Genomic DNA, 26,783 nt, shown 5'->3' on the forward strand with positions numbered 1-26,783 from the left:
AGCATACACATTGATTCCTGCTTTTTCTCCTCCATTCACTCTCCAACCCACTTCAATTTGGCTTTCATCTCTACTTCTCCAAAGAGAAGGATTTTGACAGTCACTAAGACTTGGTCAAAGCCAGTGGGCATATCTGTTCTTATGTTACTCAGCTTCTAGGTTGGATTTCCACACAGTTGACCACTCCATTCTTAAATCACAGTCCTCTCGGTTTTCACAGTACCACCTTCCCCTGGTTCTTCTCCTACCTCTGGACTGCCTCTTCTCAGCCTGTTTGGTTGGTTCTCTGGCCTCTATCTCTATTTGAATGTAAAAGTGCCCTAGGTCTCAGTCTTTGGCCTTCTTTCCTTCTTTCCACCCTCTGGATGATTTCATCCAATCCATGCTTTTAAAGAGTATGTAAATGCTGAAGAACCCGAATTTTACGACTCCAGCCCTGACAGTACCTATAGTTTTCACATTCATATATGCAATTACTCACTTGACGTTTCCACATAGATATTTACTCAACATCTCAAACGTATTCTCCCAAACGTGTCTCTCTTTCCATTCTCTGTAAATGGTACCACTATGGACCCAGGTGCTCAAGTAAAAACCTGAGAGTCATCCTTAATTTCTCTCTTCCTTAAACTCTACTGCATCGCCTCCCCACATCCAGTCTCTCCGCAAATCACCTCAGTTTGATCCTCACGTTGTATCTTTATTCAACTTTATCTCTAGGTCCACTTCGACCTCCAAGTTGTCATAACCACTCACGCAGACTATTACAGTGGTCTCCCTGCTCCCACTCCTGCCCGCTTATGATTCATTCTGCACACAGCAGCCACAGCTAAAAAAAAAATTAAAAAAAAAACACAGATCATATCATTGTCCTGTTTAAAGCCCCACCCTTCTCTGACTCAGGGGCTTTGCATTTGTTCTTTTTGCAACATTTTACTCCTGTATCTTCACATACCTGGCTCTTTTTAATCCACCAGAAATAATGTTATTTCTTCAGGGATTTGTTCCTTACCTTTACCCCTGTCACTCTTAGTCAAAACACTTTATTTGCTTAGAAGTATTTACCATTATCTAAAATGATTTTCTTCATTTGTAGGCATGTTCTGTGTCTTTTACAGACAGAACCTAAGCTCCCTGAGGGCAGAAACCTTGTCTGCCTCCTTCAGTATTGATGGCTGATTTGGTAAAGTGCCTAGCACCCAGTAAGTATTTGTTGGATGAATTAATTCATTCAAGGCTATTTTTAGAACCCCTACTATGTGCCACATACTGTTCTAAGTTCTTGACATACATCTGTGAACAAAACAGAATACAGATCCCTGCCCTCAGAAACCTAATACTTTAGTGGGAGAGATGGGCAATAATCAAGACAAGTAAATCAGGTAAAAATACAGTATGTTTAAAGGTGTTAAGTTCTATAGAAGGAGAGTTTCTGGGTGCAAACTTAAGATATTCTCATCTCTTTTTCCCTTTACAGTGGAAACATTTGCTTTGCAGACACTTGAAATCCTGGCTTCTAAGGTGAACCATGAAATTATGAGTGGTTTACCTCTTTGAGGTTTAGCTCCCTTATCTGTAAAATAGAATACTACTCACCTCGAAAGGTTGGTGTGAGGAATAAATAAGGTAATATATATCAAATATTATCTCGTCCTTCCCAGCCACCCACCCTCACCCTATTATTCCAAGGGGAGGAAGCATACGGTAGTACCATGTTCTCCCTCTCTGTATCCCTAATATGCTTTAAAAAATCAACCCAACTTTTTTTTTTTTTGCAAATACTCAACACATCCTTAGTGAATAAATATATGAACAAACAAGTGTATGGGTAATTTCAGAGCAAACAATCAAAGCTACTTTTATTCAGAGGCAATGCTTTTTTAAAGACAGTAGGAAACCCTCACCAATAATTTTCCCCTCTTTCTCATTTCTTAATTCCATTTTTATAGATCCCCTTTGATAAAGAAGAAAGGATCTATCCATTTAGTCCTTCTTACCATATATAGGAGTGAAACAGATAATTATTTTATAGGAGGATAAAACATTTATTTAAATGGAAACACTAATCTTTACTTTCATCATGCTGAAGTGTGTGGTTACAAACAATCTCCAATAAAACACTATATAATAAGCAAAAAATAAGTTACTACATTGTAAACTTACATACAGTTTCATCAATTAACAGGTTTAGGAACAAACAAGCCATTTTACGACTCTGGAGCTACATTTAGTAAAAAACTGCAAACACTCAAACCTTATCAACCCCCAGTAAGACACTAAGGAGCTATTCAAGACTTCTTCAAAGCAATTACACCAATACAGTTTTATTTTTGGTTACAGTCCCCTGCTGTGCACAAGCCCATTGGAATGCTGTAACAATTACACATTTTTAAAACGGCACAAAGCAAAGCAAGGAGCTAACATGCCAGCCTTACAGAAGCTGTCTTGAAAGTGCAAACTCTGCATTTTCTCTTCCTGAACCACTAGGATAAGCACGGGTACCTCAGACGACACGGCAGGGTCAGGAGCATGCTTTCTATACCACTGGTGGGACATTTAACTTGAACCACGTCTCCATGCCTTTGAAGATACCTCTGGTTTTAGACAGTGAACAGGTTTCAACGAAATATAGTGCAAATCAAATACCGAGGAGCAAAACGACAGACAGAGACCGCCACAGGTGGACCCGCTGTTTCCCCACCGGGCACCGCGCCACACGGGACAGACTGGCACACGGAGACGACTTCTCTTCAGGTTTTCATGTGGAAGGCGCTGCGGCGGAGCGAGTGCAGGGCGACCACACAGCAGCCCCGCAGCAGCGCTCCGATGTTGTAGACGGGATCTGTCCCCCCTCTCTGAGTACTGAATGCCCACAGGACCGTGGGGACCACGGGGGCGGCCACGGCCAGGAGATCCACCAGGAAGCTGCTGCTCCAGTACTGCCTCCCGACGGCCCCCCGAGGCAGCGGGAGGACGCCGTCCAGTCTCTCCTCCGTGGAGCCTGCAAAATCCAGCTCTCGCATGAGGCGGTTCGCAGGAGCGGCCATACCCACCGCGGCGTATGGGGTCTCCACGGGAGACAAGAGGATGGCGGAGTTGGGATTTCTGGGCGTGAGATCAACCATGAAAACAGAGAGGGACTCGGCGAAGCTTTCCGTCGAGTCCGCCCCAGACTCATCAGGAGAGGCTGAGCTCGAGGGACAGGGGTCCTGGAGCTTGAGCACATGCTGAATGAGCTCCGAGACCGCCGGGCTGTAGGGCACCACGTCGGTCTGCACGGCCTGCTCCACCAGCGCACCGCCCTCCGCCGGAGCCTCCGCCAGCGCCAGCGGGAGGACCTCGAGCACCTCCGCCCCCGGGGCGGAGCGAAGAAGCTCCAGGTCGTGGGCCTCGGGGCTGGTGGCTGTCACCATCCCATCAAACAGATCTGCGCCGTCGGCCATACTGTCTCCGCCCAGCAGCTCGCTGTCAGCCGCCTCCTCCATGACCTGCTCCTCCAGAGCCAGCCCATCCGCCATCTTGCCAAAGCGGCTGTTCAGGGGCAAGCTTTTCTCCGGGGAATCGCACGGGAAGTCCAGACACAGCTCATCCCTCAGAGAGCCGCTGTGCGCCATCTCCATGCTCTGAAGTAGAGACTCCAGCTTCTTGTTCTGGATGTTTATGTCCACAAAGTATTTCTGAATGCCTTTATCTTTATCAGCCAAGCTGCTCCTCATCGTTTCGATGACCTGTCGGAGCTGCTTGATCTCCTTCCTGGCTTCCTTCAGGGCCAGCTGCGCCTCCACGCGGTGGCACTCTTCCTCGATCCAGTCTTCCCTCATGCGGGCCAGCTGGGACTTGAGCTCCACGATCTCGCCTTCCCTGCGGGGAGAAGACAAGCCCGGCTAAGGGCAAGGGCGGCCTTCGGCCGTGCGGACGGCCGTTCTGACGCACGGCCACGAGCCCACGCTCTGCCTTGAAACGCAGAGGTTAAATAAATCAGTTTTGAATTTTTTTCTCACAGGTATTAGCCAGGAACTGTCCTCTCCTTAATTGTAAAGTAGCAAAAATGATAATAACCAGAATCAGAATAAAAAATGCGACTGTTGTTTTTTTCTGAGTGTTGCCAGGCAGCGCGCTAAGTATAAGCATTGTCCTCTATTCAGTACTTGATATTTGAAGTTTCGTGACGAGAACGCATTAGAGCATGCTTTGCCTGCTTGTCCATCCATAGCCTACCCTTTCCTATGTCTACGCTTTGTGGAAGGAAAGTTCATTTCACTTTTAATTACCCGTCACAGTCAGAAGGCAGACTGGTTAAATTTCAGCCCTGCAGCATTGTTCTGAGCATATTATAATTTGAAAAATTTTTAAATAAAAAATGCTGCATGTTGCAAGGACTTTGTGAAAAGTTGATTATTCTGTCTCTTCTCAAGGTAAGATGATATGGCATCCACCCTACACTGAAGAAAATCCATCCCATTGTTTTAGATCCTTCATGGGACCCTATCTCAAGATCTTTCTCAAAAAAATACTTCCTGACATATCATTTCTTCATAGTCGATGTAAATACAAGTCCTCATATTCTCAGTGGTTATGAAGACTAGGTAGTCAGGATCCTGATATATATGAAGGGATGGTGTCAGTTTTCCTTCCCTTAGTCTAGACCTGAGTATTCAGTTTCATTGCCTTCCCATGCTTCCCTGCTATGACTGCTCAAACCCTCCCGCAGATTCCTCAAATCACGAACAAAGACTTCCAGAATGTAAGGTCTGACTCAGGCTACCCTCACCCTGAGTTCACAGCAACCCTGGTGGGAGCTCTGTTCAGCTATCCCAGAATGTTCCAGGGGAAAATCATTAAGCAGAAAATCTGGCCTGCCCCAAGATGTCAAAGGTCTTTTCTCTCCAAGATAAGATCTCTTAAACATGGACTGTTTTTTGGTTTTTGTTTTTTGCCTTAACACTTAGCCAAGAATAATGAACCTCTTCCTTCAGCACAGAAATAGCTTGCAGGAATCACAATACACACGGCCATCCACGCTCTCAGAGAGATAAACAGGGCTCAATAGGAGCCCCCGTGTGTGACCCTTTTTGCTGGAAGTATGAGATTGTTCCTGCGAGTGTTCCTGCCATTTAAAAATAGCCACGCACACACCCAACACTTCACGTCAAAGCCGTACACACCCAGAGGAAGCAGGGGGTCCCCTCTAAACTGAGAGCGTCCCCTGAACTCCCGAAACAGCAAATCACGCAGGAATATGAAAGGGCTCTTTTGAAAGACTGGTTTAAGGAATTTGGCAAACATTCAATGAAATAATTTTTCTTCTTTTCTATTTCTCTAGAGTGTGGGTTTGTGTTTCACTTTATGGAAAAAGAAACTGTCCTACATCAGGGAGAAAGGGGTGCAGATTCACCTTTCATGAAGTCGGCGCTCAGATTCCTTCAGCTTGGTCTTTAGGTGCCTCACTGTGACCTCTTTCTGCTGCAGAGGCGTCAGATATTGCTCTGGATTTGGGGGCTTGACACCATGATTTTCACCACAGGACATGTACCTGCCAGAGCGCCTGAAACAACACAAGCAATGAAATGTTATGTCTTCTGTAAAAAGAAAAATTACGGCAGAGCAAACAGCTTGAGAAGGAACGCAGCTCTGCACTGGGGTCTTAAGCCTCAGTAAGGTATGCTTCCCTTGGGAAGGGGGACTGGAATCTACCCGCCAATCTTAGGCCTGCTCATTACTTGGGAGACTGTGGGGAGGGTGTTTGTGGAGAGGGTGGAAGACAGGGGAGAGGGAGGATTTTCTATGGCTCTGGAATGACCTCATACAAAATAATGCACAATTGTGCACGGGCCTGCCTGTGGGTTCAGAGTAACACACTGTTAGATCAGAGGACAATGAGTGGGGCAGGCGGGAGGGAAGGCGGGGAGCGAGATGTCCTGACTTTCCACACAGTGTTCCACTGCCTAAACATCCTGATTGTCAGGAGCTGGATTCAGATTGTTCCGAGATCAATGCCTGGTGTGAGTGTGCCGATCTGGTGGAAAGTGTCCTTCTTCCGAAGGGAAAAGGCTACTCCACTGTCACCAGAGTGTGTGTTCTAAGGGAGATGCCCAGGGTTCCAGAAGACTTCCTGAGCTGCAATGTTGGCCCCTCTCAGGCCTGGCCGAGCACTGGGCACCCCTGCTGTAAGAGAGCTGATGAACGAGAATGGCCACCTAGAAGGAAGAAGACTGAGGGAGGAGGGCTGGCAGCTTCCTCCCTGTCTCTGGAGCCAGTCCAGGCCGCTGCACTCGCCCTGCTCCCCCTGAGCCTGTGCTCTGTCCAAGATGGCCTGTGTCCAGCTCCCACCTTCTAGTGCTCCTTTTGTGGCCCCTTTGGTTGCGCATGTCCTTTTTTCTACAACCTCCTGCCCTGCCTCCCTCCCCCTCCCGGGACTAATTAATTCCTTGCTCGACCTTCAGATTTCAATTCAGTGTCATTTCCTCAGGGAGGCCTCCTCTGATCCCTCCAGACTGAGCTGGATCCCCTTCTGACATCTTAAACACACGTACAGCAACAGGTACTTGCAGAATAACCTTAAATGTGTTTTTGTCATGAGATGAGCAATGTCTTTGGCATCCTCTGGGCAGTAAGCACAGGGACCCTCTCTGCTGTCACTGTCCCATTCCCAGGACTCTACATGGTGCCTGGCACAACGTGGTACTCAACACCTATCTGATGTGTGAGGGAACGAACGAACACGTGAAGGATTCTTTCCTGTTCTGAGGGAAAGGCCCAGGTCCCCCTCCTGGCCCTGTGCCATTTTTCCTCCGTGGCCAGTCACTCCTCGGGCTGCTGAGCCTTAGCAGATACTGTGGTTTGGGTTCCTTCTGCCACTGCCCTTGAAGGATTAGCTGAGTGTGGGAAAGGAAAGAGAGGTGACTTCCTACAGAATGAGGGAGAAGCTCAGGAGTTGCATACCTTTTTCTTTTTCTTTCTCTTTTTTTTTCTTTTTTTGAAGGTCTTGAAAGAAAACTTACCGGGGAGGCAAAGTCCGAAGCCGGAGCCGGAGCTGAACCGCACTCACCTCATGACCGGGCTGCCGTCGCTTCCTTTGTAGGAGCCAGAGTTGCTGCTGCTTGGGGAGGAAGGTGCGTAGCTGGGGTGGATGTGAACGGGACTCAGCTGATTCCTGCACAGCATGGACAGAAAGTCCTTCTCCCGGGGGGAGGGTGGGCTGTTGCCAGACTTGTATGACGAAGCTCCATTACTCCGCCCATGGGGACCTCGGCTGGGAGAAAAGCGTGTCAAATGTTCACATGCTTGGGGCGACCAGTGCTCAAATGCTACTGCTTTACTCCTGCTTTACTCACACATCAGCTAGTTACTACTAAGGAAATCCAACGTACAGAGTTGAAAGGGCAATATAATTACTAGTGCAAACCGTCCTTATGAGCCACCTTCTTCCTACCTGCCTGAGATCTCCTTCCTTCTGCTGTTAGCACAGGCAACCTCACCCTCTGTCGTTCTCGCAAATAGTTTCTGACCATAAAATTGTTTTGGATTAATCCCAAATGCCTGTTAAGAGCACAAACCACGTCAAATATTGATTTGGTTGAGGTTCCCTTTGGAGGCTGTTTTGAAGATGTGGTTTTGTTCCAGTACACCTGTTTCAGCTTAAACCTGTTTGGGTTTGGTTCACGGTGGGGTAAGAAAACTAGGGTGGTTCATTCGGAGTATGAGGAAAAAGGGGGTTGCCCGCAAAGGAAGAGGAGAAAGGAGGACAGATGAACACAGTCCACATAAATGTCTCAAGTTTTAACTGCCTGTTTTCTCTCCTTTTCTTTCCACCCCCCAATGAGCTAACACAACCTTCATCATTTAACTGCTGAAATGCTCTAACAGCCCTCTCTTGGCTCCCTGGCCTGTTATCTTGCCCCCTCGGCAAGGAGGCTGATTTTCTGGCTGGAGTGGCCCTTCTAAGATGAAACTGGGTATCACTGTCCTCAAAGCGATTCAATAGCTCTCCAGTGCCTCACGAGGTCCAATCCCACCTCCCCATCCAAGCCATCCTCTGCCACTCCTCCCTCCTCCCTCTGCATTCCAGAATTCCAAACTTACAGTTTCCTGACGATCCATGTTCTCCATCACCTTTATGTTTTTGAATTTATAATTTTCTCTGCCTAGAATTCCTCCTGCTCCCTATCCTAAGCCTTGGGATATTTCCAACTTCAAGACCAATGGGAACCTACTCCAAGCAGCCTTCTCTGGATTCTTCCTTCTCTAGGCTTGTGTACGTGTGGCTCCTTGATGGTCCCTAGTACTCTGTGCAGACATACATCCTGGGATTTATCACATGGCATCACAACTACACAGTGTATCCTTCCTGCTAGATGAGGGCATTCTGAGGGCAGGAACACAGTCTGTTCTGTCCCCACTACTTCCTGGCACATGCTAGGAGCTCCCGAAATGACAGCTAAATGAATAAACTGGGTTTGAGCCTTGGCACTGTCACTTACTAGGAACTTAGGCAAGTAAGCTACTTAATACATGGGGTCTATAATAACCTTCCTTGCCTTCCTCGCAGAGTTGATGTGAATCAAAGAATGCATGTGAGTGCATTTCATAAGATGGGAAGGGCAATTCAGCTGTGGGATATTATTACAGGATCAACTTGTTTGGACTTCCCTATTAATCTAGTTCCAGAGATTTGACACCCACTGTGTAAGGAAGCAGCTTGAGAATGTTGAAATTACTTAAATAGGATAACAGTTCGGTGTCGGGAATATTTCTTGATGACATTAGAAGAAAACAAAAGAGAACACGATACATTTCATACGGAAGTACTGCTCTCTGACAATCCCCTCTTTGCAATTTTGATTACAGCTGCACCCAGTGGACACATCTCAATGAGAAACGTGTGTAATGTGAGTGTGCGTGTGGGTATACTTGGCTCTGAAACCGCACGTATGTAAAATCAAATATAATTTCAACTAGCTGTCAACCCAGTAAATCCCATATAAATGAAACATCACCAAATTCTAAAGTTAAAAAGTTCTTTCCTTTTGAAATCATCCAGATAGACTCTGCCTCCTTTTCGTGAGAAGGGGACACTTTATATGGAACAGATGGGTTGATGGCTTTGTGACAAACCCCTTCAGCAGCCCAGTGGTGCTGGGCTGAGCAGCAGAAAAGAACACGGGCTCTGGCTTCGATCTGCTTCTGCACACTTCACTTCTGTGTCTACTCCAACCGGCCTATTTCTGAATGTGACACTGAGAAATATGCAGGAGTAACCACTACAAGTCACGACAGAAAGTAAAGAGCTAGCCCTAATTGTGACCTGGGGAATTCTCTTCTGAGCCAACCTTCACCAATGACCTTCTGAGACCCTAGCCTAGCTCTGTTCCAGGAGCACAATTTTACTTAATTTTGACCATCACGCTATAAAGCTGGTACAATTATTACCTCTCATTTACATTACATAAAGTACATGAAGTATTTGGTTACGTGAAATAACTGAGGTTCAGAGAGAAATCTGGTCCAAGAACACACAGCCGAGCTAAGATTTAAATACGGATTTTTTAACTCTACAGAAATGTCTCCTTCCTACTATACACAAATAGAATATACTGTTTGGGGCTTGGAAACAGGCATGTTAGGTACGGGCTATGTGTGTGGTTATTGCCTGAAGAATTCACCACTGACTTTGCGGTGCAGTCACTAAGACACAGATGAAATCAGATGGCGATTTTTAAGAACTCATCTGCTCTACTGAATAAAACAAAATCTCTTTAAGTATTAAACATTACTAAAGTACAATCAAATCTTCAAATATATTTTAGGAAATGAGTGGTTAGGCAATAATAGCTGACTTTTAAAAAAGAAACTACATGCTTAGGGCACCTGGGTGGCTCAGTCGGTTAAGCGTCTGCCTTCGGCTCACATCATGGTCTCAGGGCCCTGGGATCGAGTCCACGTCGGGTTCCCTGCTCAGTGGGGAGCCTGCTTCTCCCTCTCACTCCCTCTCTGTGCTTTCTCTCTCTCTCTCTCAAATAAATAAAATCTTTAAAAAAATTTAAAAAAGAAACTACATACTTAAAAATATCAGTTGTTTTCCTTACATCTAGTTCAGTTCAAATGCTAACACATATGGGTACAGAGTCATTAAAAAACATTTTCAAGGAGAGGCCAACGTTCCGTGTTTGCCATGGCCATGAACAGGCAAACCCGATGCTACCTTCCTCAGCCCACCCTAAGTCCCTCGGTGTGGTGGACAAGAAGAATGCAGTCCACAAAGAGAAGACAGAATTCTGCTGACCCTGCTCCTTCCTGCACACCTGAATACAGTAAGTGGAAATGAAGAGAAAGAGAAGAAGGGAACCTCGAAAGGGGCACAGGTGACTTTCTACCCCCCGATGTTGTCCTTTACTTCAGGGCAACATTACTATCATCATTGTCATCACCATGATCACGATTATGGGCTGAACTGTGCACACCCCCCCGCCAGTTCATAATGTTGAACTCCCAATCCCCAGGACCTAAGAATGTAACTGTATTTGGAAACATGGCTTTTAAAAAAGGTAATTAAGGGATGCTTGTGTGGTTCAGTTGGTTAAGCGTCTGCCTCTGGCTCAGGTCATGATCCCAGGGTCCTGGGATCGAGTCCTGCATTGGGCTCCCTGATCAGTGGGGAGCCTACTTCTCCCTCTGCCTGCTGCTCCCCCTGCTTGTGTTCTCTCTACCTGACAAATAAATAAAATAAAATAAAAATTGTTTTAAAAAAATAAAAAAGGTAATTAAATCCCATTAAATCTATTCCAATTTGACTAGTGTCCTTATAAGAAAAGGAAACTTGGACATAGGCACAGAAAGTTTCTGTTGAAGAAGCAGAGACAAGATGGCCATCTCTAAGCCAAGGAGACAGTCTTTCAAAGAAGCCTATCCTGCTGACACCTGGACTTCTAGCCTCCAGAATTGTGAGAAGGCAAATTCCTGTTGTGTGAGCCCCCCAGTCTGTGATATTTGTCACAGCAGCCAGAGCAAACTGATACCATCATCACCACCGTCATCTTCATTGTCATGTCCATCAGTACTATTTTTATCACTACCGACAAAAATATCCATTTATGACCCTTTCACAAAAATCTGGGTACCGTGTTAAGCGCTCATACATGAGCTCATTTAACTCAGTGAAGTAGGTGCCATTACTACCCCATTTTCCAGGACAGTAAGGCTTGGGGCTCTGGCTCATGTACCTAATAAATAATGGACGGTAACTCAAGCCCAAGTCTCTCTGACTCCAAATTCCAAACTTTTTTTTTTCTTCCCACTTTTATCTGCTCTTGGTCAGATTAGGATTTTAGTTTAAGAAAGAGAATTCCTCAGAGGTGCCTGGATGGCGCACTCAGTTAAGTATCCAACTCTTGGTTTTGGCTCAGGTCATGATCTCAGGGTCATGGGATCGAGCCCCGAGCTCAACCCAGAGTCTTCTTAAGACTCTCCTTCTTCCTCTGTCCCTCCCCTCCCTCGTGCTCTCGCTCTTTCTCTAAAATAAATAAATAGTTTTACAAAAAAGAGAATTCCTCAGAAATGTCAGCAGAGTTGGCCTTCTGTAAGAGGAGATCATTTGTAAATCTTAACGTTTTGTTTTTAAAATCCCATCAAAAATATTCTCACCAGCTCCACCTATCACTCATTTTTCCCACTCCCTTCACTGAATGTTCCTGCTCGCTTTCCTCCCAGAAGCTAATCCTCCACAGAGAAATTTCATTTATTATAGGAGGAGCAAGCCATTTAAAATGGGATCATAAACTATTATAAAGTTTGGCAAGGATACCCGACCCGTCTAGAGGAGTCGCCCTCAGTGCACGGTCCTGCAGAACACAAAAATTACGTGAAATGCCCGAGATATCACATCACAGAAATCTACTGACTGTGCTCTGTGCCTGGGTCAGATTAAAAAAAAAAAAAAAAGTGAGGATAATGGATAGAACATTGCCAATTCCAATCTTCCATCTATTAAGCATGTATCTGATTTACACATAATCCTATGTAACTATTTTATGTTTAACATATCAGTTTTTAGTCACTTGGAGAAACCAGGGATTTCAGACTAGACAAGTTTTCTCTAGGTCACTCAGTATTGTTGACATTACCTTGGAATTTAACCACAAATACAAATTCTTTTGAAATGCTTAATATAATTGGCTTCTTTGACAGGCCATTTCTTTTTCTCTTGCTCTCCGCTCTTTGATACCTTGTACCATAGGTATGGGCTAATTTTCTTGAATGGGTTAGATAAATGGCTTTTTCTCAGAGCAAGCCACAACTGATTTATACAGAAAATGTTTATACTCATATTGTGATCCTAGAGGTACTTGTTCCTCACTCCCCTGAAGTGTTCGGGTCCCTGGCTGAGAGCTCACCGTGTCACAGAGGTCTCCTGGAACCAGGCTATCCAAAACATACCATAAATCCCATTACTCTCAATATCCTTTCTCTGTGTGTGTTTTTAAAAAATAATTATATTACTATGCATTTATTGTCTTTCTTTTCCTACTAGAAAGAATATAATTTCCATGAAATTTGGTTTATCACCGTATCTCCAGAACCTCATAGTAGATGCTCAATAAATACCTGTCGAATGAATAAAGTCACTGATAGTAGGAGAACATCCTGGGCTTACAACCTTTCCCATCAGTTGTGAATGGTAGCTCATGACTTCCCACAGTCCCTCTCTTCCCCAACCCAAATAGCGTCCGTGGTGAACACCTGCTGATGCTTGCTACGTTCTAAGCTCTGACCCACACCTTATGTGTATTAACTAATTTAATCCTAACAATAAACCCTACGAAATCGGTATGACTACAGCCCTATTTTACAGATGAGGAAACTGAGGCACAGAGAAGTTAAGCAACTTGCTCAGGGCCACACAGCGTGTAGATGCTGGAGCTGACATTCACACCCAGGCAGCCTGGCTCCAGAGCCCACATCCGTAGCTGTTGTGCTTTAATGCCTCTTATGGTGGTGGCCAGCCAAGTCTATGAACTTTGTTCTCTTTCACCCCTTCCCCAAGTGAATGCTGGGAGTAGTCAGGGGTCACTATGTCTCTTTCACGAGGATAAAAGGCAACCTCAGCCAGAGGAAAGAAATGGTGAAGTCAGAGGCTTCACAGCTAAGAGATGAGAGATTCATGAAGGGAAGGCAGGTAGGAAGTGGAGACGACTAGCTTGATAGCAGGTGAGCGCACAGGTGAGTGAGGGAAGCGGAGGGAAGGGAGATGAGTGGGTGAGAGACAGCCCGGGGCAGACACACACTGGTCAGGCGCTGCGACCACAGTTGGTAAGACAGCAAAAGGGTCCCATTTCAAATCATTATAAACCCTAAAAACTGTTCACTGAATAATAACACAATGTGAACTGACAGTCATCCAGGTGGTTCCACAGAAACATAAAGTACAGGTAAGTCACCTGTGTGTAGCGTCTGAATGATTACAGAGCAGGAAACAGTGCCTACTTGCGTGAAAAAGAGGACCGCTTGCTTCCCGCAGCAGACATATGGACCTCAGGCGCCGAAATGCTGCCCGTGCTGCTCGAGGAGCTAAAATCTGCTTCACTACCTGCAAAACAACAGGGGGGGAGAGAGAGCGGCATGAAGGAAGGAAACCTGAGAACACGCTCGTCACTTCCCTGCCTCACCAGGCCCCCAGCTCCCTGCACACTCTGGCTCAGCAAGTGGCAGGATTCCAGAGTGTCCCGGCTCTCAGCTCTTTCCTCAAAGCAAACAAGAGAAGGGGCGAGAAGGACATCATTTCATAAACCCAGCTTAGATGCACAGCCAGGCTGGTTTCATAAAGACCGATCTTCCAGCAGACAATCCACAGTGACCCGAGGGGGGCAGAATGGCATGCCTCTTCCTGTGCGTCGTCGGAGCTCCCTCGACAACAGGAGCGCGAAGGCCCAAACTTCAGGCAGAAGGCAAAGCAGGCTTGTCTGTCCCAAAGTCCTTTTTCCAGGAGAGTGTATCTTTGGGCTTTTGCAGTTAGCTAGCCATACTTGAATCTGGCACGTTAGGGTCTGGAGAGAATCAGCCAGTGAGAAGCAGTTGGGAAGAGAGCCTGGGCTCCAGAAAACTGCTTGGACCGGCACTATCTGATGAGTGACTCTCTCTGACTGCGGCTGCTGTTTTTCTAGTAAGAACACAACCCTCATGAATAGCCAGGATTGAACATTTCCAAACAGAATGAAGAAAGTTCACAGCGACAGTGATGGAAACTGCAGATTATACTGATACGTGAAATTTTAGTTGGGGGAGGGGTAGGGAGATTATTGTTCATTAGTTTACAAAAATCACATTACATTTTGAGTACAGACTACAGATCGTTATGTAATTAGAAACATGCTGTGTGGCAGAATAATTAATATGAATCATTTCTAACCAAAAAATGCATAGTTCTGAAATAGTAATAATAGAACTATTCCATGGATTGCCTGGGGAGTGAAGGAGAGTGGAAGAGGCAAAAGAGAACAAGTGGGAGGAAGGGAGAGAGGATTTTTAAAATAGGTAAAATTCCATACGCTTTCGGAAAATAAGTCTAGGTATACAATTTTATTTGACCGGATCCCTCAACTCCTACAACAGTTGGTGACTCTTCCGGTCTAGAACCCAGAGCCAGCTCACATTTCTGGGTTGAGGAAGATAGGAATAATCTAAGTCCTTTGAGTTTTTAACAAGCAGTGAAGAATAATTATCATCACAATAATAACTATTTATTGAGTGCCTATGAGGCACCAGGCCCTCTAGGATATATTTTCTACTCTTTGTATCTGTTCATCTTGACAACTCTGTAAGGCAGATATTAATCTCGTTATTCTACTACTGAAGAAATGGAAATTGATTTGTCCAGGGCTTGTGGGGGATAAACCCTGGTCAGGACCAAGTCTCCATGCCACTTCTCCCCATACCATGCTGCGTCCTCAGGAAGGCAGTGGGAAGGAGGGGGCCACCTGGGAGCTTCCCGCATACACTATATACTTCCATCTCCCTAACGGCCAAGATGACCCATTGGTACAAGATGTGGCCAGACTGGCCCACTGCTGAACAGATCCTCTCACTGACAGGTTGTATTAGTTTTGCTAGGAGGAAATGGCGAGGCAATGGCGAGGCAGAGACAGAAGAATCCTTTTCCCGACTCCCAGGACCTCTCTGGAAGTTCAGCCTCTTCTGGGAAAGACACCAAGAATGACCCCTTAGCACAGATGACAGCAGTGGATCCTAATTCCCAGCAGAATTCCGGGAGAATTAGGGTGGCAATTTATCAGGACTGAGAGTGTCTATTCCTTCCGGATTTCAGAGACTTTGTCTAATGTTGTAATGAGCTCCCCAAATGTAATTAGTTGCCTCTGAGTAATGCACTGGCTAAACCGTAGTATTTTACAATCTCAAGGATTCACAATTGGTAGTGCTATCCAGCAATATGCTAGACCTGACAGCCTAATTCTTCCAGTCTTGTCTGCTAGTAATTTATCAGGTGGGTTATTAAGTGATAAAGGCAGATGATTTTCAAAAAATAGATCCTGTGGTTGTAGCCACCAGGTTTGAGATATTATTTTCTAACGTAAGGTTATGACTCTGAAACACCCAATTTTCATTCCTTAAAAGAAACACAAAACCCCATCAATTATAACTTAACTGCCTGAATAAAAACAGAAATTCTAGAACAGAAACAGACAACTGCTGAGAATCCAGTGTTTCCTCAGGATGCCTTGGATCTGCAGTAATGATTTACTTTGAACTGAAGGGACAAGTTTGCTCTGCACTTTATTGCTATTGGAACTCGACATGTTGACTCTTATGTATGAGAAGGGCCCAAGTTTGTTCCTATACTCCTCTAACTTACTTTCTGAAAGAGGTTAGAGGACTCATTCAGGGTACCCAGCAGCTGCATTCAGGACTGTGTAATAGGATAGAGAAAAACGTCTGTGCTACTTACGCCATTTCACTTTGCTATGTTTTAAAATATATTTCCAGTTCGGTTAATGCAAGGTAAGGTCCATTCACTCTTTTTTAAGGGATACACAGAAAGGTCAATAGCACTACATCCTCCTCTGATATAAATATTCTTTCCATTTACTAAGTAGAGGAAGACTGGAGACTTGAAAGCCCCCTCCCCGCCCCGCCCCGTTTATCCATCACCTGCAACAAACACTCCAGGAAGGAGAGGCACTCTCTTTCCATTTCCTTTAAACAGCATATGCAACTAGGTTATTGCTGTGGGGGCCGTAGCTCAACGCTCATCTGTATTATTCAAACCATACAAAGAGAGTACCTAACCTCACACAGGGCCTGAGTCAGACAGCCCGGGTTCGAATCTGACCACCTCTGCTCACTAGATGGGAGTCTTCAGGCAAGTTACTTCACCTTTCTGCCCTTCAGTTTCTAAATCTGTTCCAAGGGGATGATAATCATGGATTCTGCCCCTTAAGGTTATTGTAAGCAAGGAACGTGTATGTGTGTGTGTGTGTGTGTGTGTGTGTGTGTGTGTGTACAAACACATGCATATATATATAGCACCTGATCCCTTGTAAGGTCTCAATAAATGTTAGCCATTATTCATCTTCTGCAGGGGTTAAAAAGACAACTTTTATTACACATTTCCTTCGTAGAAAATGTAGAAAATAGCAATAACCCATGGGACAAAATGTAGTCCATAATTCCATCACCAAAAAATAACTATAGTTAACCTTTTGGTATATAATTACTCAGCATTCCTAGTTAATACATTACTATGTAACATAAGTGCTTTTCTTTTAATATGTGAATATCTTCAAAATATACATTTGGGGTTTTTTTTTTTTAGATATATGTTTTTAAGATTTATTTGTTTGAGAAAGAGTGAGTGAGCAGGGGGAGGGGCAGAGGGAGAGGGAGAGAGAAACTCAAGCAGACTCTGCGTTGAGTGTGGAGCATGAAGTGGGGCTCGATCTCACCACCCTGAGATCATGACCTGGGTGGAAACCAAGAGTCGGATGCTTAACTGACTGAGCCACCCAGGTGCCCCATGTTGTGTTTTATTAAATCAATGAGTATATAGGCTATGTCCAATTTTTCTATTATTAGTAACAAATACTACGTGCCAGAAACCATCCTAAGCATATTTACACATTACTCATTTATTTCTCATGATAGTACAGACCCTATGAGGTAGGGACAATTATCAGTCCCTGTTATAGACGAGGCAGAGAAGTTGAGTAACACGGACAAGGGGACACAACTATCAAGAAGTGGAGGCAATACTTGTACCTAGTCCAAGAAGGCCAAGAAGACTCCCTGCTGAGCTGGGAGCACAGTGCAGGGCTCGATGCAGATCACGACCTGAGCCGAAGGCAGATGCTTAACCAACTGAGCCACCCAGGTGCCCCCTTGTCTGCTATTCTTTAGAATAAATGTCTGAAAGAATTTTTAAGCCAAAGGATATGCTCAATTTCAGGAAAATTAATATATCTTGCATCATATGTATTTTTGGATGGCATTAGCCTAAAGTGGTTTTTGGGGTCAAGAACGTGTTTGCCTCCATGTGCCTGTGTGTAGATACCCGGATGTCAGTCTCTGATGCCACAGAGGATACTCTGAAAGAGCACAGGACACAATATTTGGCCATTGTAGACTTGTGTTTGAGCAGCTGAAGGGAGTTTTAAATGCATATCTAAGTTATCCTCATCAGTATTGTCTCTGATCAGCTGCTGGCGTTGGTGGAGTAGGATTCCAGGACTGAAAGGGGTGGATGAACTTGATGACCTTTACCTCATGATGCCAATGTCTTGGTGACTACACGTCCTGCAGCAAAAGGCATTCTCCAACTAGTGAGCTCTGCTCACAGGCCTCCAGAGGCTCCGGGGGCTTTTGTTTGCTCGTACTGCTGGAGTCTCTTGAGACGCATGCCTCTTTTTCACAAGGCTAGGGTATTAAGCATTCTGTGCATGTGATGGTAAGGCCAGGAATTAGAGAAGGAAGGAAAAATGGAAACAAAAAGAGTATGTGCAAAAACTGATAACTAGACTTATTTTTTTGAAACACTGCCTGCGATCTGGTCTCTTAGGACATTATTATTTTTGCTTTCAGGAGACTATGGAGTCCTCAGACATCAGAACATCACAAGCCTCTGAAAACGGAGTCTACTAAGCTGCGTTAAGCCATTCTAAACCACTGACTGAAGCAACCCCAAGCCTTTCTTTATCCTTTGTCACCACAAAGCTATCAAATTAATTCAGGTTGGCTACCGACATCCCCACCTCAAATAGAGGCAGCAAATTAAAAAGGAAAAAACAAAAACAAAAAAAATAGTTCCCCATCCCTTCATCCTTCCCCCCTCCCCCAACACACACACAGATACACAGATCTTTTATTTAAAGGTCTCGAGGGAGGAGAGGAGCCATTTCCACTGAGCTATTACGGAGCAGCTGGGGCAGTGGACACATGTAATTACAGAAGACACTATTTACAAAAAAATTAAATAAATAAAAATAAAGCTTCTCTAAAGTAGATTTGGTAGAACAGACTCTTAACTGTGAAGCTCTGGGGCACCCAGCCAGTGAATCCAAGAAATGCTTCACAAACTAAACAGGATTTTTGTTTTAGTTTCTGCAAACTATTCTCTAAAACTCCTAGAGGTATTTATCTTAGAAAAGGAATATTTGATCAAAAGATCAATAAACTGACTGAAGATATACACACAGGTTTTCTTGCATTTCAGAATAGAGGTCTTTCTGAAAAATTGTAAATACCATTTTCATTTGTTTCTTAATTTCAGAAAGGATTTATCTCCATTATGATTGATGTTCAATGGATGGAGCCACCATAAGCTTAAAAGCACACACACACACACACACACACACAATTAGAAACAAAAGGAAGTTCAAATTTAAAGTATTTGGAGAATAGTTTTGTATTGAAAAATCTGACTACATAACAGCAAAACAGCTTATGGGAAAATAACAGTCAAAGTCAAATCATAAACTGAAAGAAAATATTTACAACATATGACACACAAAGGGCCAATCTCCCTAATTTATCAAAAACTCATACGCTTTAGAAAAAAAAAAAAACTAACAGAAAAATGGGCAAAGGACATGAACAGGCAGGTGGCAGATAAAGAAAAATAAGTGACCAATGAACATATGAACAGCCATTCAATCTCATATATAACATTAACAATGTAAAGATAAACAAGGAGATTTTTTTCAGTTACCAGATTGGCAAAAAATTTAAAAATTTAAGTTTGAGAATACTAGTTCTGTTGAAGGTTTGAGAAAAACACTCTGATAAGAGTCAGCAAGAGTGTGAGTTGGTGTGACTTGCCCCCAAAATTTCTCCTTCACGTAAGCTTCAAACAAACAACCTAAATGCCTGCCAACAAGGACTGGTGAACTCGGGTGGTACAGCCGCCTAGGAGCATACTCTGCCTTCGCGAAAAGGAGTGACATGAACCTGTGCGTGCTGGAGTGAACACATCTCGAAGCCCTGTTGCTAGATAAGAAAAACAAGATGCAGAACGGTGGGTGTGGCACGTCTGCTTCTTCATAAATAAATCTTCAAATAATATATAACTGGCTACATGCATAGAACATTTTTCTTGAGGGATAAAAAAAAAAAGATCTGTTAATAGTGGTTTCCCTTGGGAGTGGGGCAGTGGGGATCTAAAGAGACCCTCATCTTCATTTTATATCTTTCTGAGCCATTTGGTTTTTCTAACCATGCACATTTTACTCTTCTTATAAAAAAATAATAAGATACACTAAAATTATGGACAATTGATTTTTCCTTTGAAAAAGATCTAAATTTTTTTTAAAGAAAAAGCATTTTATAGTAAAAGCAATCACACCATTTAATGTAGTACTTAGAGGGCTTTGGAGTCCAGCCCCTTGGGTTTGATCATACCTCTTCTACTAACTCTGTAAAGCCTTAGGCAAATTATTTACCCTCACTCTGCCTTAGTTTCCTTATCTGTGAAATGGAGATGAAGATATTAATGGTAAGTATCGTTAAAGGATTGCAGGAATTAGGTGAAACGTGCAAATAAGTTAGGACACAAGCACTCAATCTATGTTAGCTGTTGTAATTTCTACTTAGAAGTACTGGTACAGTGGCTTGAAGGCCAGAAAGAGCTTTTAAACCTCTTTCACTTAAAAAGCCCCATAATACAAAATGCCTTATCCTACTTAAGTCAAACATTTTTACAAACACTCTTTACAAAAGGTGGTTTTCCTCCAGTCATTCGTCAGTGGAGAGTATGTTTCTGGTGTTTACTCTGTGGTGTATGTGTGCATGTACAACAGAGTATGTCTAAAAAATCTGTGGTCCCCAAACATGGTCTCTCTGGCCTCCTCCAAAAATGTCTAGAGGTGCTCCTGGGATAGAACCCCACCTTCAGGAAGCCCCAGCGAAAATGCACATAGGTTTACTGACCTCTTCTTACCAAAGGCCAGGCCCCTGAGCCTAGCTTCGAAAGTCTGAGAAAGGAAGTGAAGGAGCATTGGAGAGGAGGCCCAAGAGCACTGAGAGGGTCAAAGACAACTCCATCTGTTCACTCCTTTATCTTGGGCTGGCTCAACTACCTATCTTGGTAGAAATTCAGGGAATACACCTGATGAAAGAAATGATAAACAAAGCAGGTGTAAAGAAACTTCAAGAAAGCAGGGGGAAGTGAACATTTCTTTTTTTTTTTTTTAAAGATTTTATTTATTTATTTGAAAGAGACAGACAGTCAGCGAGAGAGGGAACACAAGCAGGGGGAGTGGGAAAGGAAGAAGCAGACTCATAGTGGAAGAGCCTGATGTGGGGCTCGATCCCACAACGCCGGGATCACGCCCTGAGCTGAAGGCAGACGCTTAACCGCTGTGCCACCCAGGCGCCCCGGAAGTGAACATTTCTGACAGGAACCCAGGATACATCTAGTCTCCCTTTGCATCACCTCCATGGAAAATTAAGACTATGCTTTGGCCAACCTGAGTAGAGTACAGGAAAGACAACAGGGGCTGTTTGGTTTTGTGAGTGACCACCCAAGTTCCCTGGGCCTGCTCTCTTGATTAGTAATAAATAAATAAATATGTATCCGTGTTAATTTACCAGAGATGGCCAAGAAAAGAACGCTAGTAAGAGATCCATCAATTCAACCCAAGGCCAATCAGGTGCCTCTGGGATCTCCTATCATCACTGCCACGCACTACCCAGCACCATCAGAAGGAGGCGCCAGCCTGCAGTCACACACCAACGAGCTCCGCCTAAAGAAGGCGCTATAAACTTTGGCTCCATCTCTCCGCAGCTATGTGTTCTTGTCCAAGTGATTTTAACCTCACTAAGCCTTAGTTTTCTTATGTATGTATGTATGTATGTATGTATGTATGTACATGTATATATGTGTGTGTGTGTATATATATTTTTAAATAATTAATTTGTTTAACAAAAATTTATTGAGCATCTGCCATGTGTTATGTGTCAGGCCCCACTCTAGGCGGCTAGCAGTTCCTATCTTGGAGGGTTGTTGTGAAGCTGAAATAAATGAAAAGTGAAATGCATGGGGAGGGCTTGGCAGGCTCATAAATACTCATTTTATAATTACTATTAATAATGCAATGATTCCTAAACCTTATTGTGCCTAAAGATCATCAGGAAAGTTATGTACTAGTGCAGATTTCTGGGTAACACAAAAATTCCAGTTCAGAAGGTGTAGGAGGAATCCAGGAATCTGTATTTGCACTAATATCACAGATGACTGTGCAGCCAGCGGTCACAGACCGCACTGAGGAGGAGAGCTCCAAAGATAAAGAGCACATGGAATCTTTCTCCAGGTCCAGTCAGATTGCAAGGACTTACTTCAAAGGGAAGTTGAAGGTGAGTGAGCAGAAGTTGAGGTGGACCAGCTGTCAACTTTGTCAAGGACCAAGCGCCCAGAAGAGAAGAGTCTAACTTCCAGACTGGCTTGCCCCCTCACAGCTCTCCAGAAGTCCCTTCCTGGACTAAATTCATCTTCAAAGGGTTGGAAGGGGAGACAGTTACAGAGAGGAGACACAAGTTGTTTGAAAAACTGGCCCAGGTCCAGCCAAACTCATGCACACATGTTGGTTTGTAAAGCTAGTGGGATACTTAGCAGGTGGTCCATGGTTTGAAGTGCTCATAATCCCGTTGTAAAGAAGAGGGACTGGAGCACCTGGGTGGCTGTCAGTTAAGGGTCTGCTTTCGGCTCAGGTCATGATCATCAGGTCCTGGGATCAAGCCCCACATTGAGCTCCCTGCTCAGTGGGGAGTCTGCTTCTCCCTCTCCCTCTCCCTCTCTCCCCAGCTTGTGCCCTCTCTCTCAAATAAATAAAATCTTAAAAAAATATTTAAAAAAATAAAGAGGAGGGACTGACCAGTTTGGAGCTGGGGGCGTCAATACCATTCAGCAGAGGGAATCACCTCACAATCTAGCATACTCCCCGTCTGGGTTATCTCATCAGCCCTAACTTGCTGCCTCAGTGTGGTCGACGTATCCATGGCTGACATGCTAAATGGCACCAAACAAACCACACAGGCATGCACCATCCCCCCCATGTTGAATCAGCATCGGGCACCAACCCTCTGGCAGGTGGGCTCAGGGGCAACCGTCTCCCATTGCCTTCCACTCAACAGGTCTGGGGAGGGTTACATCCATTGTGGCCGTGAACTTCATCCTAATTGATTATTTTGGGAGCCTGGTAATAACAAATGCAAATCCTCCCTGAAGAATTTTCCAGACTCTTACATGTTCCTTATCTTTAATTTCTTGTCAAGTTCACTGAACTGAACTGACTTTCTGCCCCTTTAAAAAAGCTAGCAGGAGAGCCTGCCGCTTCTATTTAAGGAGAAGTGTTTATCCAGTGTTTACCAAAATGAAGTGCCTGCCCTCTGTGTCTGGCAGGAAAACTTAAATCAGGGAAAAGCAGTCCTCGAGGTGGCGGAGTGGGATCAGAGCAGGGGTGTCATTGTGAGGGGAGTTAACAGGGGAGGATGAAGGTGATGAAGGAGTGGGAGAGAGAAACGGGAACTGACAAGCCACCAACACTGAAAAGTCAGAGCAGGGCTAGGACTGAGGTCTGTGACTTTAAGACCAGAGTATAAGAGAAAGGATGAGTCTTTTTTGAAGTCACCTCATCTTCCACTCCCAGTGAAGTGGCAGTTCCAGACCATGAATGCAACAAACCCCCCCCCCCCCCCGTGCTAGGAAGAGATGACCTTTATCAACTACTTGCTGCAGAGACCTGCAACAGCACGCTAAAACAACACGGGTTTTCATTTCGTTGGGTTTTTTTTTTTTTTAAGATTTTATTCATTTATTTGAGAAAGACAGGGAGAGAGAGCTTGAATGGTGCGAAGGGGCAGAGGGAGAGACTCTCAAGCAGACTCTGTGCTTGATCCCAGGACCCTGAGATCATGACCTGAGACGAAATCAAGAGTCAGACGCTTACCAACTGAGCCACCCAGGTGCCCCTTGTTTTGTTTTTTTAACCTCACTTCTGTCGGAAGCACCATTTTCCTAATTGACTCTAAGACCGAACAGCCTTGGGTGACTCCCCTCGTCCTCCCCACCCTGTGTGTCAGCCTCCAGGGCACACCACAGGGTCTGTATTCTCCACCCACAGGCCCCTCCCATCCGGGACTGTGGTGCTGAAGGGGGGGGTGCCACAATCCACATCTACACTGAAGCAGCCTCTCGCACTCAACCCTCTCCCTTGACTTTTGCAGTAGCACTGACCTCCCCCTTTCCTGCACTGGAACCAGGAAGTTACATCACTGGCCCTTGTCAGCACTCAGCCATGCTCCACTTCTAATATCTTGATGTCCTTTCCCCTTGGTTCATGAATGATGTATCCCCTCTCCATTTCTCTCTTGAATTTTCAATCTCTGTGAAGTTCTCTTTGCTTTTCATGAGGTGATATGGTTTCGTAGCCTCAATTACCAGCTCTGTGACCTTGGCAAAGCACATAACCTCTCTGTGCCTCGCTTTCTTCTATAAAAGGGAAAAGATAATAGTATCTATCTCATAGAGTTGTTGAAAAGATTATATAAGTTAATATATGAAAAAGTAGTGCCTGGCACTCAGTAAACACTTTAGAATACTGCCTTTATTTTTATTTTTCTTCTTATGATCACCCTCTCTAAACCACATCTGGGTTCCAACACATGTGCAGCCAAAATCAGGGAAAAGGACTTGGAGCCAGAACGAGGAGTGAGGGGAGGCTGTCATCTGGGGTGTGAGTAACAAAACCAGCATGAACATAGACAGAAGATGGCTCTGAAAGAGGGTGGTAAGGGTTCTTCCTCCTCCCTTGAGATTATAAATCAAAGAGTAAATCCTCAGCTCTGGGCTGTGTTCACTGAACTCTCCAGTTTCACATGAAAGCCTGAAGCACACTACATCACAGAGAGCTAACTACCGAACCTTCTCGTAGAGGCTGTGGGTCACATGCACGGTGGGAGACAATCTCCACAAGGGCAAGATTTCGTCCGTTCCTATTTGAATGCCCTGCAGCTCTTTGCACACCTAGCACATGTCCAGTTGAGACACTGATCCTGCTGTGAGAAGGGGACAAATGCCCTAGGAGGGACACAACTTGGGTTCTAAAAGAGGTCAACAAAGGGAAATACTATTTCCTGCTGGAAGCATTAAGATTCCATGGAAGCAGCTCATGGAGCTAGCTAGCTTTCAAAATTACCCATGAGTGTTCAAGCCCATAGCACGAGGAGCGGTGGAGACAGTCATCCAGTGTGAAGGGAGTAGCCCTGGAGGGAGAAGCAACAGCCTGGAATGGGGTGATGAAGGCAGTTCAGGGGCCAATTAGTCGAGCTTCCTTGTATTTTTTTGTTTTTTTCGTTTTTGGTTTTTTTTTAAGATTTCTTTGAGAGAAAGAATGTGAGCGTGGTGGGGAGGGAAAGAGGAAGAGGGAGAGAGAGTCTCAAGCAGATTCCCCGCTGAGTGTGGAGCCTGACTCGGGACTTGCTCTCAGGACCCTCAGATCATGACCTGAGCCAAAACCAAGAGCGGAATGCTTGCCGACTGTGCCACCCAGGCGCCCCTAGCTGAACATCCTTCTAAGCCACGGGCCCCAAAGTTTGTGTCTGGCAACAAGTTTCTCATACTGGACACAGTCTATTTTCTAGAATTCCTACCTTTGCTTCTTTGAGAAACCATGTCAACATGTTTCTTTCCTCAGAGAGGTGGAGATCAGAGAAGAGGAACCCCACGCTTCTCCTACCCCAGTGATACCACAGCCATGGTTTTGTCTGAAGTGACTCTGCTGGCGATCTTCAGTGGCCTCTGATACCCTTCCTCAGTGATCTTTGTGTATAAAGAACCAACCAGACCAATGGAAATGAGAGATGGGAGAAACCGGCAAAGACGTCAGGTCACAGTGCTGTGTGGGAACCAAGCATGGGACCAGACAGTGACTTCATTATTTTCTCTGCAGAAAATCTATGAGTTGCAGGTGCACAGAATTGGATTAGTCAAATTCCTTGGTTCTTGACACACTCTTATCATCAGTCCTTGCAAGAGTACCTTTATTTCAGTTCCTTACTGAGTGGTTTGTATAAACCAGTATTCACATTTATTTATTATTTTTTGTACTTATGTTTTTATTTCCTTACATTTAATATTATAGTAAATGAAGAAACCACCACCCATCACACAAACTAAAATGTCAACATTAACTCATATCTACCTCCTCGTTCTATCCCATTTACCATTTCTTTGTTTTCGTTTTTATAAAGAATGATCACATCTATAAGTATTCCTAAAAAGTAGATTCTATTTTGGTTTCTGTTTTGTCTTTCACTTTTTAATAAACAAGTCACCATGATATCTACAATCTTTTGCGATGACTTACATTCAAAATCATATTGCTAAGAATCTCCATATACCTGCAGTGCGTTCATTTGACTGCTATATAATATTCCATTGTACGACTTAGACCATTCTCCTGATGATGAGAAAATGAATTGGGTTTATTCCAGTTACTCATCTAGCCAGAGTTTCCATTCCAACAAACAACTATTTGTATTTCCAGAGGCACAGGTCTCCCTAAGGAAAAAAACTAAAGGAGTAAATCCACTTTTATGTAATATCTTCCATAGACGAAAAGAAATGCTCTATGGACCATTTGTCTTTCCATACCCTTCCCTCTCATTGTCATGGAGAATCAAAAGCTAAAAGTAAACCTAGAATCTCTGCTTTATCTTATCCCAATTTAGGATCCAACATGATCCTTCATTCTTGGGTCATTCTGACCCTGAGTAGCCCTAAAAGATCAGGAATTACATGATGTTATTTTGGGTTTTGCTTACGTTACTACATGACTTTGCCCCTTAGCCTCAGCAATGAGACCAGCCCATGAACATGAGAAGCTGGCCCAGAGTTACTGGATTATGAATACAACCTCACTGAGGGAGAAAATCCTTGCTCCAGGGTGGGGAGAAGAGGACACAAGTGGCTTCCTTAACGCAGCCCAGAACTTGGTAAAGTACCTAGTTCTAAAGCCCAATGCTGGGTTTGAGTCATAGGTAAGGGAAATAGCTGGGTTTTTTAAAGGCCCCACTGTTCTGGAGAAGGGAAAGAGACTGTATAAAAAAGTTTCTAAATCAGAAAGCAACTGCCCTACTTCAGAAATGTTAAAAGCTAAAGTAAACATTTCTATCTTTGGATTTTCATCTAAGTATCTCCAAGTTAGAGCTGACGATTTGTCACTTCCAAGTGTCTCTGTGAAGTGAGTAACTAGGTCTGTGAAGCAGGTCAGGCGATTATAGGGTAG

At 44.4% G+C, this 26,783-nt stretch overlaps 1 protein-coding gene across 10 annotated transcripts in view; it reads right to left on the reverse strand.

Moving 5' to 3' along the window:
• Window positions 1-2,024: 2,024 nt before the first annotated feature.
• The window catches only part of SYBU (syntabulin), a 70,938-nt gene continuing 46,179 nt past the window's right edge, over window positions 2,025-26,783 (reverse strand). For all 10 annotated transcript variants that reach the window (XM_044382631.3, XM_048212450.2, XM_044382630.3 and 7 more), the window contains 4 exons: window positions 13,480-13,582; window positions 7,049-7,252; window positions 5,396-5,545; window positions 2,025-3,861 (listed from right to left, as the gene is read on the reverse strand). In XM_044382631.3, the coding sequence (XP_044238566.2) occupies window positions 2,751-3,861; window positions 5,396-5,545; window positions 7,049-7,252; window positions 13,480-13,582 (1,568 nt within the window). In that variant the 3' untranslated portion in view covers window positions 2,025-2,750. The remainder of the gene's footprint in view (window positions 3,862-5,395; window positions 5,546-7,048; window positions 7,253-13,479; window positions 13,583-26,783) is intronic.

Source organism: Ursus arctos, unplaced genomic scaffold (assembly GCF_023065955.2).
Source record: "Ursus arctos isolate Adak ecotype North America unplaced genomic scaffold, UrsArc2.0 scaffold_6, whole genome shotgun sequence".
Taxonomy (NCBI): domain Eukaryota; kingdom Metazoa; phylum Chordata; class Mammalia; order Carnivora; family Ursidae; genus Ursus; species Ursus arctos.